Below are 20,678 nucleotides of genomic sequence, written 5' to 3'. Positions count from 1 at the left end.
TCTCTTCTTTCCCTCTCAGTAAGATCTGGACAGAGGAGGCCAACCCATCGGCGCCTAACTACGTAGACCAACAACACTCCAACGCCTCTTCACCTGCCGTCCAACAGTCAGTCATCGTCACGCCAACCAGCGCCTATTACATCATCTACATCTACGTGGCGACGTCGGAGAGCGTTCTGGCGCTGGGGTTCTTCAGAGGCCTGCCACTGGTCCACACCTTACTGACCGTGTCCAAGAGGCTGCATGAACAGATGCTCACTGCTGTGCTCAGGGCCCCCATGGCTGTACTCAACACTATGAAAACAGGTGAGGCCCACTGCTGAAACCCCTGGCTTAACCAAGGATTATGTATCAGCTAGAGATACATATGTACATGCATCTACCGGTACTGTATCTGAACACAGGATACATGTCTAATTTATCAGTCAATTGTCTGTGTAATCTCACAGCCTGTACATCAGTCAGTTAGTCAGTACGACCGCCACCAGTCGATGCCTCTAACTTTCAGCAGCAGTCAATTCCATGTGTGTTTTTCTGCCCTGTAGGTCGGATCATGAACAGGTTCACTAAAGACATGGCCACCATCGACGACATGCTTCCTCTTGTACTGTTTGACCTCATCCAGGTAGGTGACTGGCTGCTCTGTCTGTCTGTCTGTCTGTCTGTCTGTCTGTCTGTCTGTCTGTCTGTCTGTCTGTCTGTCTGTCTGTCTGTCTGTCTGTCTGTCTGTCTGTCTGTCTGTCTGTCTGTCTGTCTGTCTGTCTGTCTGTCTGTCTGTCTGTCTGTCTGTCTGTCTGTCTGTCTGTCTGTCTGTCATCCAGGTGGGTGACTGGCTGTTCTGTCAGTCTCATTCTCTCTCAAATAAATTCTCTCCCATTCTCTATCTTAATCTATCTCTCTCTGTCTTTTATTGTTTTGAGGGTTTTCTTTTTTGTTTATTTTATTTTATGAAAGCTCTGTATTTTATATTATTCATATTCTTTCCCTCTAGTTAACTCTGATCGTGTTGGGAGCAATCTTCACTGTGTCCATCATGCGGCCGTACATCTTCATCGCCGCGATCCCATTGGCCGTCATATTCGTGGTCCTGAGGAAGTACTTCCTGCGTACCGGACAACAGCTGAAACAACTAGAAGCTGAGGGTGAGACTTGTAGGGTTATTGGAGGGGGCTGGGGAATTTTCAAATACAGGAGGTGTGCTTGATTTATCTCGACTGTCGAGAAAGGTGAACAGACTTTTCACTTTTTGAACAACTCCAGAAGTTATATTGTACCGGGCAGGGAGTCAAAGAAGCTAAGGGATATAAAAGAAAGCAGGATGGAGAAGAGAATTGAGGGAGGAGAGGGTGGAGGCTGGAGAGGATGCACAGAGGGGCGAGGTCTGCTGGAGGGGAAGTGGGACATAACGGAGTGGGAGGTCAGCTCTCGTCCAATCAGATTTGAGATTCCATAACCCCATAAAACAACCAATAAACTTTGATTTGATTTGAGAATAATGGATGGGTGGTGTCTTCGGATGCCTAAATCTGTCCTTGGGTCCTTTAGTTAGATGGAAAGTGGTGGTCCTTTAACAATTGGATACTTCCTCTCGCCTTGGAGTAACCACTGAACTGACATGACTGGATAGGGGATATCATACATAATGGTACTATTGCTTGAGTTCTCCCTCACCAATACAATTCCCAACATTCTGCAAACATTCCATGCATTCCCCGTAACTTACTTGTACCAAAGTGTTGGTTTGAAATAGTGAGAGAAAGGTGTGTATCTGTGTTGGGACTCGGGACATTCTGACTCCACTCCTGATCCTGTCATTCTGTGTGTGTGTCACAGATGGCCACAAGGCCTTTCTGCAGCCACGGAGGGGTCAGACTGAAAATCCGATCAGGGATTTCCTCTGTCTCCATCCTGGCATCACTCTCTCACTGTTCCTCACCGGACAAAACACACACGACTGGACAAAACACATACCTTCTCTATCACTGTTCCCCCCTGGACAAAGCACACACACTGTCCTCAACAGGCCAAAACACACACACTGTCCTCAACAGGCCAAAACACACACACTGTCCTCAACAGGCCAAAACACACTCACTCTCTTGTTGTATGTTGCTCTTGTTCTATATTTGTCCTTTATTGGTGCAGAGACCTTAAAGATCCATATAAGATCCATATAAATCCACCTAAATTCATATAATACCCCTTAGAGAGAGAGTTTCACTCACCTGCTTGTGATCAGAGTAGATAAACTGTCAGGTTTATTTCTTCCTTCCTTTCATTCATTTTCCTGCCTGTCTCTCTGTGTGTCCGACTGTAGTAAGAGATACGGTTCATCTCACAACAGGAGAGACTTGGTTTTACAATGGCCTGAAAAAATATACTCTCTATTGTTGTGATACTGTCTGGTGCACTTCTATTTTCTCCTTTTTTCTCCTCACATAACAATGTCCTTCTGAAACAACAAACTCCGATGTTTTCCAGTTTTAATGTCACATGCTCAAGTACAGTGAAATTACTTTCTTACAAGCTCTAAACCCAACAATGCAGTAATCAATATCAATGTAGTAAAATTAACAAGGTAGAACAGAAACACACAGGATATAACATTAATAAATAAGAAAAACACAATAAAGTAAGTCAACATGCTATATACAGGGTCAGTTCCAGTACCATATTTACAATGTGCAGGGATACTGGATCGATAGAGGTAGATATGTAGAGGGGTAAGGTGACTAGGTATCAGGATATATGATAAACAGAGTAGCAGCAGCGTATATGGTGATTGTATGTGAGTGGGTGTAGAGTCACTATAAATGCATGTGCATATTATGTGTGTGTGTGAGCAAATTCTGTGAGTGTTTGTACGTAGGTTGGAGTAACAGTGTGAGTAGTGTGTAGGGTCCTGTGAGTTAGCGGTCTTATTGCATGGGGATAGAAGCGGTTCCGGAGTATGTTGGTGTCAGACTTGATGCACCAGTACCGCTTGCCTTGAGGAAGCAGAGAGAACAGTCTTTGGCTTGGGTGGTTGGTCTTTCCTATCACACCACCTGACTTAAGTGGCGTACTGTAAATCAGGGTTGGGGCCAGGATGTGAATTTAAATTCCATCAACAAGTTGACATCACCCGTTAGCTACGTACATTTTGGTCAAGAAGTACCTAGATGTTATGTCGGACATCCTGTGAGTGATTTACTAATGCTTCTGTGTTTCTCTTCTCTCCCCCTTTCTACCCTACCTCCCTTCATTCCACCCTCTCTCCCTCCATTCCACCCTCTCTCCCTCCATTCTAACATCTCTCCCTCCATTCCACCCTCTCTCCCTCCATTCTAACCTCTCTCCCTCCATTCCAACCTCTCTCCCTCCATTCCAACCTCTCTCCCTCCATTCCAACCTCTCTCCCTCCATTCCACCCTCTCTCCCTCCATTCCAACCTCTCTCTCCCTCCATTCCAACCTCTCTCCCTCCATTCTAACCTCTCTCCCTCATTCCACCCTCTCTCCCTCCATTCTAACCTCTCTCCCTCAATTCCAACCTCTCTCCATCCATTCTAACTTCTCTCCCTCCATTCTAACCTCTCTCCCTCCATTCTAACCTCTCTCCCTCCATTCCACCCTCTCTCCCTCCATTCTAACCTCTCTCCCTCCATTCCACCCTCTCTCCCTCCATTCCACCCTCTCTCCCTCCATTCTAACCTCTCTCCCTCCATTCTAACCTCTCTCCCTCCATTCTAACCTCTCTCCCTCCATTCCACCCTCTCTCCCTCCATTCCACCCTCTCTCCCTCCATTATAATCTTTCTCCCTCCATTCTAACCTCTCTCCCTCCATTCTAACCTCTCTCCCTCCATTCCAACCTCTCTCCCTCCATTCTAACCTCTCTCCCTCCATTCCACCCTCTCTCCCTCCATTCTAACCTCTCTCCCTTCATTACACCCTCTCTCCCTCCATTCCACCCTCTCTCCCTCCATTCTAACCTATCTCCCTCCATTCCAACCTCTCTCCCTCCATTCTAACCTCTCTCCCTTCATTCCACCCTCTCTCCCTCCATTCTAACCTCTCTCCCTCCATTCATCCCTCTCTCCCTCCATTCTAACCTCTCTCCCTCCATTCTAACCTCTCTCCCTCCATTCTAATCTATCTCCCTCCATTCTGACCTCTCTCCCTCCATCTCACCCTCTCTCCCTCCACCCCACCCTCTCTCCCTCCATTCTAACCTCTCTCCCTCCATTCTAATCTTTCTCCCTCCATTCTAACCTCTCTCCCTCCATCCCACCCTCTCTCCCTCCATTCCACCCTCTCTCCCTTCATTCCACCCTCTCTCCCTCCATTCTAACCTCTCTCCCTCCATTCTAATCTTTCTCCCTCCATTCTAACCGCTCTCCCTCCATCCCACCCTCTCTCCCTCCATCCCACCCTCTCTCCCTCCCTCCATCCCACCCTCTCTCCCTTCATTCCACCCTCTCTCCCTCCATTCTAACCTCTCTCCCTCCATTCTAATCTTTCTCCCTCCATTCTAACCTCTCTCCCTCCATTCCACCCTCTCTCCCTCCATTCCACCCTCTGTCCCTCCATTCCACCCTCTCTCCCTTCATTCCACCCTCTCCCTCCATTCTAATCCTTCTCCCTCCATTCTAACCTCTCTCCCTCCATTCTAACCTCTCTCCCTCCATTCCACCCTCTCTCCCTCCATTCCACCCTCTGTCCCTCCATTCCACCCTCTCTCCCTTCATTCCACCCTCTCCCTCCATTCTAATCCTTCTCCCTCCATTCTAACCTCTCTCCCTCCATTCTAATCTTTCTCCCTCCATTCTATTCTCTCTCCCTCCATTCCACCCTCTCTCCCTCCATTCTAACCTCTCTCCCTCCATTCCACCCTCTCTCCCTCCATTCTAATCTTTCTCCCTCCATTCTAACCTCTCTCCCTCCATCCCACCCTCTCTCCCTCCATTCTAACCTCTCTCCCTCCATTCTAACCTCTCTCCCTCCATTCCACCCTCTCTCCCTCCATTCCACCCTCTCTCTCTCCATTCCACCCTCTCTCCCTCCATTCCTCCCTCTCTCCCTCCATTCCTCCCTCTCTCCCTCCATTTCTCTCTACTTGCCTCCCCTCTTTGTCTCTCTCCTTTTTGCTCTAATTTTTTCTTCCTCTGCTCACTCTCTTAATATCTCTCTTTCTGTCTTTCCCCTCATCCCAGCCCGAAGCCCTATCTTCTCTCACCTCATCATCTCTCTAAAGGGTCTGTGGACCATCCGTGCGTTTGGACGTCAGTGCTACTTTGAGACGTTGTTCCACAAGGCCCTGAACACCCACACGGCCATATGGTTCCACTACCTCTCCACGTTGCGATGGTTCCTCTTCCGCTGTGACATCATCTTCGTCTTCTTCTTCAGCGCCGCAGCCTTCATCGCCGTGGGAACCAACCGTGAGTGATGGACGGACAGACAGACACACTTAATATTATTAGGCTATTTCCAATACAGCATTTAACTGAAAAGGAGATTGGCATATTACAGATGCCGACTGCGTTGCATATTTACTTTAGGCCTGAGTAAATTGTTCCTGCCTTCTCATGGACAACGTGGAAAAGATCTTTGTGTGACATAGAGAATCTCTCAATGCACCACAGTGTTTATGTTGGTAGTGAATCTAGGGGTAATTTTACAGACCATTGAATACCTGTGTGTTTGTGTGTGTGTGTATAATAACAAGGGGTTGCAGTGACGTATGCTATGACGTGTGTGTGTGTGTGTGTGTGTGTGTGTGTGTGTGTGTGTGTGTGTGTGTGTGTGTGTGTGTGTGTGTGTGTGTGTGTGTGTGTGTGTGTGTGTGTGTGTGTGTGTGTGTGTGTGTGTGTGTGTGTGTGTGTGTGTGTGTGTGTGTGGACGTGTTTAACTATACTTGTGGGGACCAGAATAGTAAACGAACAAACATTTGACCAACTGGGGATATTTTGTTCATCCCCACAAGGTCAAATGCTATTTCTAGTAGGTTTAGGGTTAAGGTTAGAATTAGTGTTAGGATTAGAATTAGGGTTAGGGTTAGAATTAGTGTTAGGGTTAGAATTATGTTAAGGGTTAGGAGTTAGGGTTAGTTTTAGGGTTAAGAGCTAGGGTTAGGGTCAGGAGCTAGGGTTAGGTTTAGGGTTAAGAGCTAGGGTTAGGTTTAGGGTTAAGAGCTAGGGCTAGTTTTAGGGTTAAGAGCTAGGGTTAGAAGCTAGGGTTAGGTTTAGGGTTAAGAGCTAGGGTTAGGGTTAGGAGCTAGGGTTAGGTTTAGGGTTAAGAGCTAGGGTTAGGTTTAGGGTTAAGAGCTAGGGCTAGTTTTAGGGTTAAGAGCTAGGGTTAGAAGCTAGGGTTAGGTTTAGGGTTAAGAGCTAGGGTTAGGGTTAGGAGCTAGGGTTAGGTTTAGGGTTAAGAGCTAGGGTTAGGTTTAGGGTTAAGAGCTAGGGTTAGGGTTAGGAGCTAGGTTTAGGGTTAGGAGCTAGGGTTAGGTTTAGGGTTAAGGGTTAGGTTTAGGGTTAGGGTTAAGAGCTAGGGCTAGTTTTAGGGTTAGGAGCTAGGGTTAGGTTTAGGGTTAAGGGTTAGGTTTAGGGTTAAGAGCTAGGGCTAGTTTTAGGGTTAGGAGCTAGGGTTAGGTTTAGGGTTAAGATCAGGTTTTGGGGTTAAGGTTAGGGTTATGGTTAGGTTAAGAGTATGGTTTAGGGTTAGGGCTTAGGGAAAATAGGATTTTGAATGGGACGAAATTGTGTGTCCCCACAAGGTTAGCTGTACAAGACCGTGTGTGTGTGTGTGTGTGTGTGTGTGTGCTAGCGCGTCAGTGGGCACGATAATGTGATGTGTGTGTGTTCCACAGAGGACAAGCCAGGGGAGATTGGCATCATCGTGGCCTTAGCCATGCTTATCCTTGGTACGTTCCAATGGGCTGTCATCACCAGCATCACTGTGGACGGACTGGTATGTAAACACACAGTTTTGATCAATCACGGTAGATAGATTCTATTTGCATTCACATACCACATTACCAGTAGGCAGTTATCAGTTTCACACATATAAACACGCACAACACACTCACACAAATATGAATATCATTAACCTTTTACACTCGTTTGAATTGGCCTATATGGATAGAGATACATTTAAATGTTTCTTACAGAAGATCCATTGTATAATTTGAAAGGGAACAGTTTGGAGATTATGGGAAAATGATTAGACCAAAGTTGAGGACACAACAGTTCACCTGACACAAGACTGAATCTAAGACTGAATCCTGTTGATTAATATGTGCATTTTACATTTACTGCACTTTTTGACACATGAAAAGAATATATTTACATTCAGTCACATGATAAGAATATTCCTGGAAAATGTGGGGTTGGTGCAACATATGACAACAAAATGACAAGAGTTTGAGAGAGAAAGCTAAATATGTGTATGCGACCAATAATATTTAGTTTGATTTTATTTTGATTTGAGGACTAACTGGTGCACTTGTATGACTCAAAGAAGGGTCTTCAATTATAGGTGCTTTTATGAGCTCTCCTAGCTGTGCCGTTGAAGAGCTAAAGAAAGCACACTTGTAGTTGTTTTGTTTGGAACACAAAATGTGATGGCATCCTCGCCATCACACAATTACTGTTGTTGGTTACGAAATCCCAGAATGGCCCTTTATAAATCGCAATCTGGGTCAGGTGGGCGTCATTTGAAAGCTTGTTCTATTGCCAACATGACTAGTTATAAAATAAGATCTTGCAGTGTGATCTTGCAGTGTTAGGGTTTCACACGGCAATTCAGAGAAACAGATCGTAATTCTAGTGCGCATAGAAAGGTGTCAGGTGTGTGTTCTGCTGCAAATTCTCTTCACAATAGACAAACATAGGCTCATTCTGTTCAGAACAACCCAGGGTATGACGCCATGTCATCTTGTAACTGTACATTAAACATAGTGATTATAAACGTTGACACAGTATATGACATGAGTTTTATGATGTGAAGTGCACATTTGGACTCACGGGTGTTTGTCTTGCTTGTATGACATCAAATCAGTATTTATTATAATCCTCAACGTCTCATCTTTCAAAATACATTGAGTCCTCTTAATTTACAGCATTTCCCTCACTCAGGCAACAAAAACATTTTCTAAAGTTGCCCAATTAGTCAGAGGGATCAGGGAAACTTGTCATTTGCGGTGCTCAAGTTCAGAACGGTGAAGCACAGAGACTGAGCTCTGATGTCATTTATAGCATGTTACTGTACAGCCACTACGTTCCAATTTAGATGCTTATCAGTGTCAAAATCTGCCGTTTTCATCCTGTATATACGGGTACGAGTGTGAAAGGCTACTTTTACTTGAGTGGGATACTCCACTTGTCTTGTTTGTTGTTTGGTAAGGTGTCAAAATATAGAATAGTGTATATTCAGTTCACACACCCCAGTGTTGTTGTTGTGGACATGAGCTTTATTCAGGCTTAGGATTCTGAACGGGTTTATCACAGTGCAGGTCATTTAATTTATTCTCCTTGTTTTAGAAAAATGAATCATTACTGCCAGACTGACTCATACTACCATACACTGATACTACTCACTAATGTGATAATAGACAGTATATAACTATTAATATTAATATCACATTAACAAGTATGAAGGAGGTCACTACTCTAACATACCGTCACGGGTACAGTATTAGGTCACAAACTAACATTGACCCACTTACAGTATGAACTCACTTACTCCTTACACACACACACACACACACATACACACACACACACACACACACACATACACACACACGCACGTTTCACTCCCCCCCACACACGTTGCACACATTCCCACACAGGTTTCTACTCACTTATATAATCTCACACCTACCCCTTCCTCACCTCTCTGTGGCCTCTTTTCCGTCTGCAGATGCGATCGGTTGATCGGGTCTTCAAGTTCATCGACTTGCCGCAGGAGGAGCCTAGACCCAGTGGTGGTGGTAAAGTCACAGACCTGGTCCTTGACAACCCCCACGCACAAGACTGCTGGCCCAACCAGGGCCACATGGATGTCCAGGGGCTGACTGTCAAGTATACAGAGGCCGGGCGCTCTGTGCTGCAGAACCTGTCCTTCACCGTGGAAGCGGGCCAAAGTGTAGGTGGCGGAGATGGAGTGGAGATGGAGTGGAGATGGGGTGGAGATGGGGTGGAGATGGGGTGGAGATGGAGTGGAGATGGAGTGGAGATGGGGTGGAGATGAGGTGGAGATGGGGTGGAGATGGGGTGGAGATGGAGTGGAGATGGGGTGGAGATGGGGGTGGAGATGGAGTGGAGATGGAGTGGAGATGGGGTGGAGATGGGGGTGGAGATGGGGGGGAGATGAGGGTGGAGATGGAGATGGGGGTGGAGATGGAGTGGAAATGGGGGTGGAGATGGAGTGGAGATGTTGTGGAGATGGAGTGGAGATGGGGGTGGAGATGGAGTGGAGATGGTTGTGGAGATGGGGGTGGGGATGTAGTGGAGATGGGGTTGGAGATGGAGTGGAGATGTTGTGTAGATGGAGTGGAGATGGGGGTGGAGATGGAGTGGAGTGGAGTTGGGGGTGGAGATGTGGTGGAGATGGGGTGGAGATGGAGTGGAGATGTGGTGGAGATGGGGTGGAGATGGGGTGGAGATGGAGTGGAGATGGAGTGGAGATGGGGTGGAGATGGGGGTGGAGATGGAGTGGAGATGGGGTGGAGATGGGGGTGGAGATGAGGTGGAGATGGGGTGGAGATGGGGTGGAGATGGAGTGGAGATGGGGTGGAGATGGGGGTGGAGATGGAGTGGAGATGGGGTGGAGATGGAGTGGAGATGGGGTGGAGATGGGGGTGGAGATGGGGTGGAGATGGGGGTGGAGATGGGGTGGAGATGAGGATGGAGATGGAGTGGAAATGGGGGTGGAGATGGAGTGGAGATGTTGTGGAGATGGGGGTGGAGATGAGGGTAGAGATGGAGTGGAGATGGGTGTGGAGATGGGGGTGGAGATGGAGTGGAGATGGGGGTGGAGATGGAGTGGAGATGGTTGTGGAGATGGGGGTGGGGATGGAGTGGAGATGGGGGTGGAGATGGAGTGGAGATGGAGTGGAGATGGAGTGGAGTGGAGTTGGGGGTGGAGATGTGGTGGAGATGGAGTGGAGGTGGGGATGGGGGTGGAGATGGAGTGGAGATGTTGTGGAGATGGAGTGGAGATGTTGTGGAGATGGGGGTGGAGATCTTGTGGAGATCTTGTGGAGATGGAGTGGAGATGGGGGTGGAGATCTTGTGGAGATGGGGGTGGAGATGGAGTGGAGATGGGGGTGGAGATGGAGTGGAGATGGGGGTGGAGATGGGGGTTGGGATGGAGTGGAGATGGGGTGGAGATGGGGTTGGAGATGGAGTGGAAATGTTGTGGAGATGGGGGTGGAGATCTTGTGGAGATGGGGTGGAGATCTTGTGGAGATGGGGGTGGAGATGGAGTGGAGATGGGGGTGGAAATGTTGTGGAGATGGAGTGGAGATGGGGGTTGGGATGGAGTGGAGATGGGGTGGAGATGGGGTTGGAGATGGAGTGGAAATGTTGTGGAGATGGGGGTGGAGATCTTGTGGAGATGGGGTGGAGATGGAGTGGAGATGTTGTGGAAATGGGGGTGGAGATGGGGATGGGTGCAGGTGTGTGTGCATGTGTGAGGATGATGCTCCCACCCATATGTGGGGTACACTCCCGCTCAGCCCAGTCAAAGCTCTTCTCTGTCCTGGCACTCCAATGGTGGAACATCAGGATAGCGAAGTCCCTGGCCATCTTCCGAAAATGTCACAAACCTTACATCTTTAAAAAAAATAGACCTGCACTTCTTTTCAGACTAGCACTGACTTTGCTGCTAACATTTTTATTGAAAATATACTTGCTATAAGTGATAGGTGGTTGTTCTCACCTACCTATTTTAAGATGAATGCACTACATGTCACTCTGGATAACAGTGTCTGCTAAATTACTACAATGCAAATGTAATGTAGTGGACGGCCTGATCTGCCCTCAAGTGAACCGACTGTAGATTCATTCCTATCCGTCTGTTAAGAGTCTTGAGAGAGTCTTGAGAGACTCTTGGGAGAAGTCTTGAGAGAAAGAGCTCTCAGTAACGAGACCTGAGGGAGGCTTGCTCATTGGGCCTAGATTAGCCATTAGCACTTTAACCTAGCCATTAGCACTTTTACTTAGCCATTAGCTAAAGCTTCCTGCTAATGGCCTAATTGTCACTGACGCTCTGGGCCTGAGGGAGAGTAGAGGGTTTCTAGTTTACCACAGTTCACAGTGTAGTTTTATGTTGTATGCTACGTAGCGTATAGTATCAATGTTGTATCAAGATCTTTATTGAAAATGAGCAGGTTAATGGGAGAGACCTATAGGAAGACAATGGATGCGTCTGGCTCGTGGAGATTTTGGGTACATATTCTGAATTAATAATGGTACATATTCTTATCTCAGTGTACGTTTGTTGCTGTCCATAGGTGGGTGTGTTGGGGAGGACGGGCTCAGGGAAGAGCACCTTGCTCTCTGCCCTGCTGCGCCTGGCCTCTACAGATGGAGAGATCTCCATTGACGGGGTCTCCTGGAACTCTGTCACACTACAGACCTGGAGAAAAGCCTTCGGAGTGGTGCCACAGGTAAATATTCCCCGCTTGGGGTTACAAACAGCTCCCCTCAAGGACCTGAAAACAGATCAAGTATTGTACCATCAATCCCTAGGGTTGTTATGGTGACAGTATTACCGCCCATCAGTCCCTAGGGTTGTTACGGTAACAGTATTACCGCCCATCAGTCCCTAGGGTTGTTACAGTGACAGTATTACCGCCCATCAGTCCCTAGGGTTGTTACGGTAACAGTATTACCGCCCATCAGTCCCTAGGGTTGTTACGGTAACAGTATTACCGCCCATCAGTCCCTAGGGTTGTTACGGTGACAGTATTACCGCCCATCAGTCCCGTTGGTTGTTATGGTGACAGTATTACCGCCCATCAGTCCCTAGGGTTGTTACAGTGACAGTATTACCGCCCATCAGTCCCTAGGGTTGTTATGGTAACAGTATTACCGCCCATCAGTCCCTAGGGTTGTTACGGTAACAGTATTACCGCCCATCAGTCCCTAGGGTTGTTACAGTGACAGTATTACCGCCCATCAGTCCCTAGGGTTGTTACGGTGACAGTATTACCGCCCATCAGTCCCTAGGGTTGTTACAGTGACAGTATTACCGCCCATCAGTCCCTAGGGTTGTTGCGGTAACAGTATTACCGCCCATCAGTCCCTAGGGTTGTTACGGTAACAGTATTACCACCCATCAGTCCCTAGGGTTGTTACAGTGACAGTATTACCGCCCATCAGTCTCTAGGGTTGTTACGGTAACAGTATTACCGCCCATCAGTCCCTAGGGTTGTTACGGTAACAGTATTACCATCCATCAGTCCCTAGGGTTGTTACGGTAACAGTATTACCGCCCATCAGTCCCTAGGGTTGTTACAGTGAAAGTATTACCGCCCATCAGTCCCTAGGGTTGTTACGGTAACAGTATTACCGCCCATCAGTCCCTAGGGTTGTTACAGGGACAGTATTACCGCCCATCAGTCCCTAGGGTTGTTACGGTAACAGTATTACCGCCCATCAGTCCCTAGGGTTGTTACGGTAACAGTATTACCGCCAATCAGTCCCTAGGGTTGGAACCGTAACAGAATTACCGCCCATCAGTCCCTAGGGTTGTTACAGTGACAGTATTAACGCCCATCAGTCCCTAGGGTTGTTACGGTAACAGTATTACCACCATACCCGAGGTCACGACTCATGACCCGGTCAAATACCACGTGACCGTCGAGACACGGTAACTAAGCCTACTCCAAAACTATTGTCTGTAAATGAATGTCACTGATTTCCGTTAGTAGCCGACCAAACTTGCTAATGGCCTGGTACTCAGTGCTCTATTGTCCATTAAATCACTCTGACATTAATGCAAATGCAATCGACAATCAAATCAAACACTTCATGTTTTAATTTTAATAATTGGAAGGACGAGGATAAAAGATGATGGGAGTTATAGGTCCCGTTCCCAAATGAACCTGGGGATTTCCCCCCCGGACCCGCTATGCATAAATAACATTTTAAAACATTCCATGTTGTCGTGGATCTTGTTTCAAGCTCAAAGCCAAACACAACGGCAGCCATTTGGATGCATGTTGAATGTGAGGCTAATAATTAGCTGGTTGATAAGCTGAATCAGGTCAGTAACCTCTTGAGGTTGGAGCAAAAACCATCAGGAAGGTATCTCTCCAGGAACAGGGTTGGAAAGCCCTGGCATACAGCGTTTGAGCAGGATATCACCTGTTGTGCAGTGAGAGCCAGCTCCTTAAACAGCTGGTTGATGCATGGAATGAAATAAGTTTATAAGCCCAGTAATTGCACAACATTTCTAAACTGCATGTAATCACGTGTGAAAACAGAGTTTGGATGGCGTCTATTAAAAAGAGGAGGATCCCAGCTTTCTATTGCTTGGCTAAAATATGTATTTATCAAGAGCAAATATTAAGCACAGCTTTACAAGCTTTTCAACCGAAACATCCTCAAGTAGCATGAAAATGAACCACAGGAAAAGAAAAGTGTCCTCCAATGCATACTGATTACATGTATTTTTTTTCTACCCCTGCCCCTTGCAATGTACGATTGATAGCGGCCCATTCTAAATCTAATCTAATTTCACACATCAGTACTGTTGATAACTCCATATTGGTCAACAAGTACAGCGTGGCTACAAAGAACGACTCTCACACAGCTCACCCTGAAAAACAAAACAACTCACACAGCTCACCCTGAAAAACAAAACAACTCACACAGAAAAACAAAACAACTCACACAGCTCACCCTGAAAAACAAAACAACTCACACAGAAAAACAAAACAACTCACACAGCTCACCCTGAAAAACAAAACAACTCACACAGAAAAACAAAACAACTCACACAGCACACCCTGAAAAACAAAACAACTCACCCTGAAAAACAAAACAACTCACACAGCTCACCCTGAAAAACAAAACAACTCACCCTGAAAAACAAAACAACTCACACAGCTCACCCTGACTAACAAAACAACTCACACAGAAAAACAAAACAACTCACACAGCTCACCCTGAAAAACAAAACAACTCACACAGCTCACCCTGAAAAACAAAACAACTCACACAGCTCCTCAATTTTCTATTTTCTTTGACAGAAAATCTTCATCCTGACTGGAACATTCCGTATGAACCTGGATCCGCACGCTTGCCACAGTGACGAGGAACTGTGGCGGGTGGCTGAGGAGGTGAGACACTAAGTTAACATTAGTCACACTGGTGTCTGGTCCAACCCTAAACCAAGTTTTATGCCCACATCCTGACTCAACCCTAAACCTAGCCTCAACCATAACCCTAATCCAAACCCTAATCCTAGCTTTATGCCCACATCCTGACTCAACCCTAAACCTAGCCTCAACCATAACCCTAATCCTAGTTTTATGTCCACATCCCGATTCAATCCTAACCGTAGCCTCAACCACAACCACAACCCTAATCCAAACCCTAATCCTAGTTTTATGTCCACATCCCGATTCAATCCTAACCGTAGCCTCAACCACAACCATAATCCAAACCCTAATCCTAGCTTTATGTCCACATCCCGATTAAATCCTAACCCTAGCCTCAACCACAACCCTAATCCAAACCCTAAACCTAGCTTTATGTCCACATCCTGACTCAACCCTAAACCTAGCCTCAACCATAACCCTAATCCAAACCCTAATCCTAGCTTTATGTCCACATCCTGACTCAATCCTAACCCTAGCCTCAACCACAACCCTAATCCAAACACTAATCCTAGCTTCATGTCCACATCCTGATTCAACCCTAAACCTAGCCTCAACCATAACCCTAATCCAAACCCTAATCCTAGCTTTATGCCCACATCCTGACTCAACCCTAAACCTAGCCTCAACCATAACCCTAATCCTAGTTTTATGTCCACATCCCGATTCAATCCTAACCGTAGCCTCAACCACAACCACAACCCTAATCCAAACCCTAATCCTAGTTTTATGTCCACATCCCGATTCAATCCTAACCGTAGCCTCAACCACAACCACAACCATAATCCAAACCCTAATCCTAGCTTTATGTCCACATCCCGATTAAATCCTAACCCTAGCCTCAACCACAACCCTAATCCAAACCCTAAACCTAGCTTTATGTCCACATCCTGACTCAACCCTAAACCTAGCCTCAACCATAACCCTAATCCAAACCCTAATCCTAGCTTTATGTCCACATCCTGACTCAATCCTAACCCTAGCCTCAACCACAACCCTAATCCAAACACTAATCCTAGCTTCATGTCCACATCCTGATTCAACCCTAACCCTAGCCTCAAGCACAACCCTAATCCAAACCCTAAACCTAGCTTTATGTCCACATCCTGACTTAATCCTAACCCTAGCCTCAACCACAACCCTAATCCAAAACCCTAAACCTAGCTTTATGTCCACATCCTGACTCAATCCTAACCCTAGCCTCAACCACAACCCTAATCCTAGCTTCATGTCCACATCCCGGATTAAACCTAACCCTCAACCACAACCCTAATCCTAGCTTCATGTCCACATCCTGGATTAAACCTAACCCTCAACCACAACCCTAATCCTAGCTTCATGTCCACATCCTGGATTAAACCTAACCCTATTCACAACCTTATTTTTGATATAAGGGAGGCTTTGTTAGCATTTACTACCCTTCCCTTAATGCACTTGATTTGGCCATATTAGCACTTATAACTTTATAAATTACAATACTTATTTATTTATTATTTATTTAAGGGTCTAGATATATATATATATATATATATATATATATATATATATATATACAGTGCCTTGCGAAAGTATTCGGCCCCCTTGAACTTTGCGACCTTTTGCCACATTTCAGGCTTCAAACATAAAGATATAAAACTGTATTTTTTTGTGAAGAATCAACAACAAGTGGGACACAATCATGAAGTGGAACGACATTTATTGGATATTTCAAACTTTTTTAACAAATCAAAAACTGAAAAATTGGACGTGCAAAATTATTCAGCCCCCTTAAGTTAATACTTTGTAGCGCCACCTTTTGCTGCGATAACAGCTGTAAGTCGCTTGGGGTATGTCTCTATCAGTTTTGCACATTGAGAGACTGAATTTTTTTCCCATTCCTCCTTGCAAAACAGCTCGAGCTCAGTGAGATTGGATGGAGAGCATTTGTGAACAGCAGTTTTCAGTTCTTTCCACAGATTCTCGATTGGATTCAGGTCTGGACTTTGACTTGGCCATTCTAACACCTGGATTTGTTTATTTTTGAACCATTCCATTGTAGATTTTGCTTTATGTTTTGGATCATTGTCTTGTTGGAAGACAAATCTCCGTCCCAGTCTCAGGTCTTTTGCAGACTCCATTAGGTTTTCTTCCAGAATGGTCCTGTATTTGGCTCCATCCATCTTCCCATCAATTTTAACCATCTTCCCTGTCCCTGCTGAAGAATAGCAGGCCCAAACCATGATGCTGCCACCACCATGTTTGACAGTGGGGATGGTGTGTTCAGGGTGATGGGCTGTGTTGCTTTTACGCCAAACATAACGTTTTGCATTGTTGCCAAAACGTTCAATTTTGGTTTCATCTGACCAGAGCACCTTCTTCCAAATGTTGGTGTGTCTCCCAGGTGGCTTGTGGCAAACTTTAAACAACACTTTTTATGGATATCTTTAAGAAATGGCTTTTTTCTTGCCACTCTTCCATAAAGGCCAGATTTGTGCAATATACGACTGATTGTTGTCCTATGGACAGAGTCTCCCACCTCAGCTGTAGATCTCTGCAGTTCATCCAGAGTGATCATGGGCCTCTTGGCTGCATCTCTGATCAGTCTTCTCCTTGTATGAGCTGAAAGTTTAGAGGGATGGCCAGGTCTTGGTAGATTTGCAGTGGTCTGATACTCCTTCCATTTCAATATTATCGCTTGCAGAGTGCTCCATTGGATGTTTAAAGCTTGGGAAATCTTTTTGTATCCAAATCCGGCTTTAAACTTCTTCACAACAGTATCTCGGACCTGCCTGGTGTGTTCCTTGTTCTTCATGATGCTCTCTGCGCTTTTAACGGACCTCTGAGACTATCACAGTGCAGGTGCATTTATATGGAGACTTGATTACACACAGGTGGATTGTATTTATCATCATTAGTCATTTAGGTCAACATTGGATCATTCAGAGATCCTCACTGAACTTTTGGAGAGAGTTTGCTGCACTGAAAGTAAAGGGGCTGAATAATTTTGCACGCCCAATTTTTCAGTTTTCAGATTTGTTAAAAAAGTTTGAAATATCCAATAAATGTCGTTCCACTTCATGATTGTGTCCCACTTGTTATTGATTCTTCACAAAAAAATACAGTTTTATATCTTTATGTTTGAAGCCTGAAATGTGGCAAAAGGTCGCAAAGTTCAAGGGGGCCGAATACTTTCGCAAGGCACTGTATATATATATATATATATATATATATATATATATGTATATGTATATATATATATATTGATGTTTGGATTCTGTGGTGGTCTCTTCTCCCACCAAAAAGGCCTTATATTGGGCTATATTTACACAGCTCCTGAACATGTACAGTAATGAGCTTCATGCATTTGGGCCTACCTGTGGGTATAAAATGCCATCTAGTGGCCCTTTATAGACACTACAGAGCACTCTGTTGATTCTGTCAGAAGTTTGGAGCGTTCTGTGAGACCCCCAGCCATACACTCTTAACAGCTTGTACAAGTGTTTTCTTTTAACTAGTGATTAATACAATCATTTGGTCAAGTCCCTATGTGCCTGTACACCCTGTCCCTCTTGAGGGTAACAGACCTCAGTCCCCTTACCTAAACCCTCAACCCTAACCCTAGCTTCATGTTCACATCCCAGTTTAACCCTAACCCTAGCCTCAACCACAAACATAACCCTAGCTTCATGTTCACATCCCAGTTTAACCCTAACCCTAGCCTCAACCACAACCCTAACCCTTGTTTCACGTCCACATCCCGGTTCAACCCTAACCCTAGCTTCATGTTCACATCCCAGTTTAACCCTAACCCTAGCCTCAACCACAACCCTAACCCTAGTTTCACGTCCACATCCCGGTTCAACCCTAATCCTAGCTTCATGTCCACATCCCACACAGACAAACATCCCGTTTGTCTGTGTGTCTGTCTGTACACTGCAGAGAGGGCCACTGATGCCCTTCCTTCCATACAGCAGTAACCTCATTCCAACATGCTATGCTGATGTTAAGGTGTTGCTGTGTACATGTGTGTGGAGCGGGGCACTGACGAAGCCACCATAAACACACCATAGTGGTGGTTGTATAGCAAGCACAGCCAGGAGACTCACACGAGACTCCTTCTCTTGACTCTGACCATAGCTGATGTCATGTCTGATGTGGAGTTCAGGTTAGTACTATGTGTTTTGAAAGGTCCACCACCTTCATTTTTTGAAGGTTTGACGATCTATGATGTCATGTATAGGAGAGCAACATGATATCATAGATCGCCCAATGCACATACCGTATTTGTTTCATAAAATGAAGGTGGTGGACCTTTCCAAACACATAGTATTAACCTGAACTCCACATCAGATGTAAATGACTCCCTGTTCTGCCCTGCATATGTCCCTTGTAGGTTTTTTTTTTCAACGGGGGATACACATATACCACATATGAATCAATGAGTCGGTACATTTCATTGTTTGTTTGTTTGATTGATTAACTGACTGATTTTTCCTGTTGTCCTATGTGTCATCCAGGTGGGTCTGAAGTCCGTGATAGAGCAGTTCCCAGACAAGCTGGACTTCCAGCTGGAGGACGGGGGTTATGTCCTGAGTAACGGACACAAGCAGCTCATGTGTTTGGCCCGCTCCATCCTCAGCAAGGCCCGCATACTGCTGCTGGACGAACCCAGCGCCTACCTCGACCCCATGTAAGGGAAGAGGGAGGGATGATGAGGAGGAGAGAGAGAGACGTGGGTGGTGTTGAGATGTGTGTGTGTTTGAGTGTCTCACTGCATATGGTGACAATTCCAGGACTTACCGTAACTGTCATTGGATGTGTGGGAACGTACAGTATGTAACCACACGTACCGACACAGGACTTTACGCTAAATGGGGCCTGTAATGAGTGAATTAGTGGTTGTTGATGACGCTGGTCAACTTCAAACCTGCTGCTTTCATCTTAACCTCAGCAGGAAGTGCACATTAGTGGGCTTACGGGAGGAGTTTGTAGGGTGAGACGGGGAAATGTGTACGTAAAGGGAGAAAGAGAGAATGTGTGTTTTAGATTTTTTAAATTTAGATTTTTTATTTAACTAGGCAAGTCAGCAAAGAACAAATTCTTATTTACAATGACGACTTAGGAACAGTGGGTTAACTGCCTTGTTCAGGGGCAGAACGACAGATTTTCACCTTGTCAGTTCAGGGATTCGATCTAGCAACCTTTCAGTTATTGGCCCAACGCTCTAACCACTAGGCTACCTGCTGCCCCGTTTATACACACTATATATACACCCTTCAAAAGTTTGGGGTCACTTAGAAATGTCCTTGTTTTTGAAAGAAAAGCACATTTTTTTGTCCATTAAAATAACATAAAATTGATCAGAAATACAGTGTTAACATTGTTAATGTTGTAAATGACTATTGTAGCTGGAAACGGCATATTTTTTATGGAATATCTACATAGGCGTACAGACTCCCATTATCAGCAACCATCACTCCTGTGTTCCAATGGCACGTTGCGTTAGCTAACCCAAGTTTATAATTTTAAAAGTCTAATTGATCATTAGAAAAGCTTTTTGCAATTGTGTTTGCACAGCTGAAAACTGTTGTCCTGATTAAAGAAGCAATAAAACTGGCCTTTACACTAGTTGAGTATCTGGAGAATTAGCGTTTGTGGGTTTGATTACAGGCTCAAAATGTCCAGAAACAAAGAATTTTCTTCTGAAACTCGGCAGTTTATTATTTTTCTGATAAATGAAGGCCATTCCATGCGAGAAGTTGCCCAGAAACTGAAGATCTCATACAATGCTGTGTACTACTCCCTTCAAAGAACAGTGCAAACTGTCTCTACCTAGAATAGAAAGAGGAGTGGGAGGCCCCTGTGCACAACTGAGCAAGAGGACAAGTACATTAGTGTCTAGTTTGAGAAACAGACACCTCACAAGTCCTCAACTGGCAGCTTCATTAAATAGTACCCGCAAAACATCAGTCTCAACGTCAACAGTGAAGAGGCGACTCTGGGATGCTGGCCTTCTAGGCAGAGTTCCTCTGTCCAGTGTCTGTGTTCTTTTGCCCATCTTAATCTTTTCTTTGTATCGGCCGGTCTGAGGTATGTTTTTTTCTTTGCAACTCTGCTAGAAGGCCAGCATCCCGGAGTCACCTTTTCACTGTTGACGTTGAGATGGGTGTTTTGTGTGTACTATTTAATGAAGCTGCCATTTGAGGATTTGTGAGGTGTCTGATTCTCAAAATAGACACCTTAATGTACTTGTCCTCTTGCTCAGTTGTACACCGGGGACTCCCACTTCTCTTTCTATTCTGGTCAGAGACAGTTTGCGCTGTTCTG

The 20,678-nt window shown here is 45.5% G+C and overlaps 1 protein-coding gene across 1 annotated transcript in view; it reads left to right on the top strand.

The window, feature by feature from the left end:
- Nucleotides 1–20,678, top strand: part of LOC109867022 (cystic fibrosis transmembrane conductance regulator-like) — a 71,904-nt gene that overhangs the window by 45,068 nt on the left and 6,158 nt on the right. The window contains 9 exon segments of the mRNA XM_031801336.1: nucleotides 20–306; nucleotides 546–625; nucleotides 992–1,142; nucleotides 5,194–5,421; nucleotides 6,849–6,949; nucleotides 8,903–9,127; nucleotides 11,499–11,654; nucleotides 14,244–14,333; nucleotides 18,869–19,041. Of these exon segments, the coding sequence (XP_031657196.1) occupies nucleotides 20–306; nucleotides 546–625; nucleotides 992–1,142; nucleotides 5,194–5,421; nucleotides 6,849–6,949; nucleotides 8,903–9,127; nucleotides 11,499–11,654; nucleotides 14,244–14,333; nucleotides 18,869–19,041 (1,491 nt within the window).

The sequence above is a fragment of the Oncorhynchus kisutch genome, linkage group LG22, assembly GCF_002021735.2.
Source record: "Oncorhynchus kisutch isolate 150728-3 linkage group LG22, Okis_V2, whole genome shotgun sequence".
In the NCBI taxonomy this organism is placed as follows: domain Eukaryota; kingdom Metazoa; phylum Chordata; class Actinopteri; order Salmoniformes; family Salmonidae; genus Oncorhynchus; species Oncorhynchus kisutch.
Note: the sequence above shows the minus strand (reverse complement) of the source record. Positions and strands in the feature narration are given on the sequence as shown.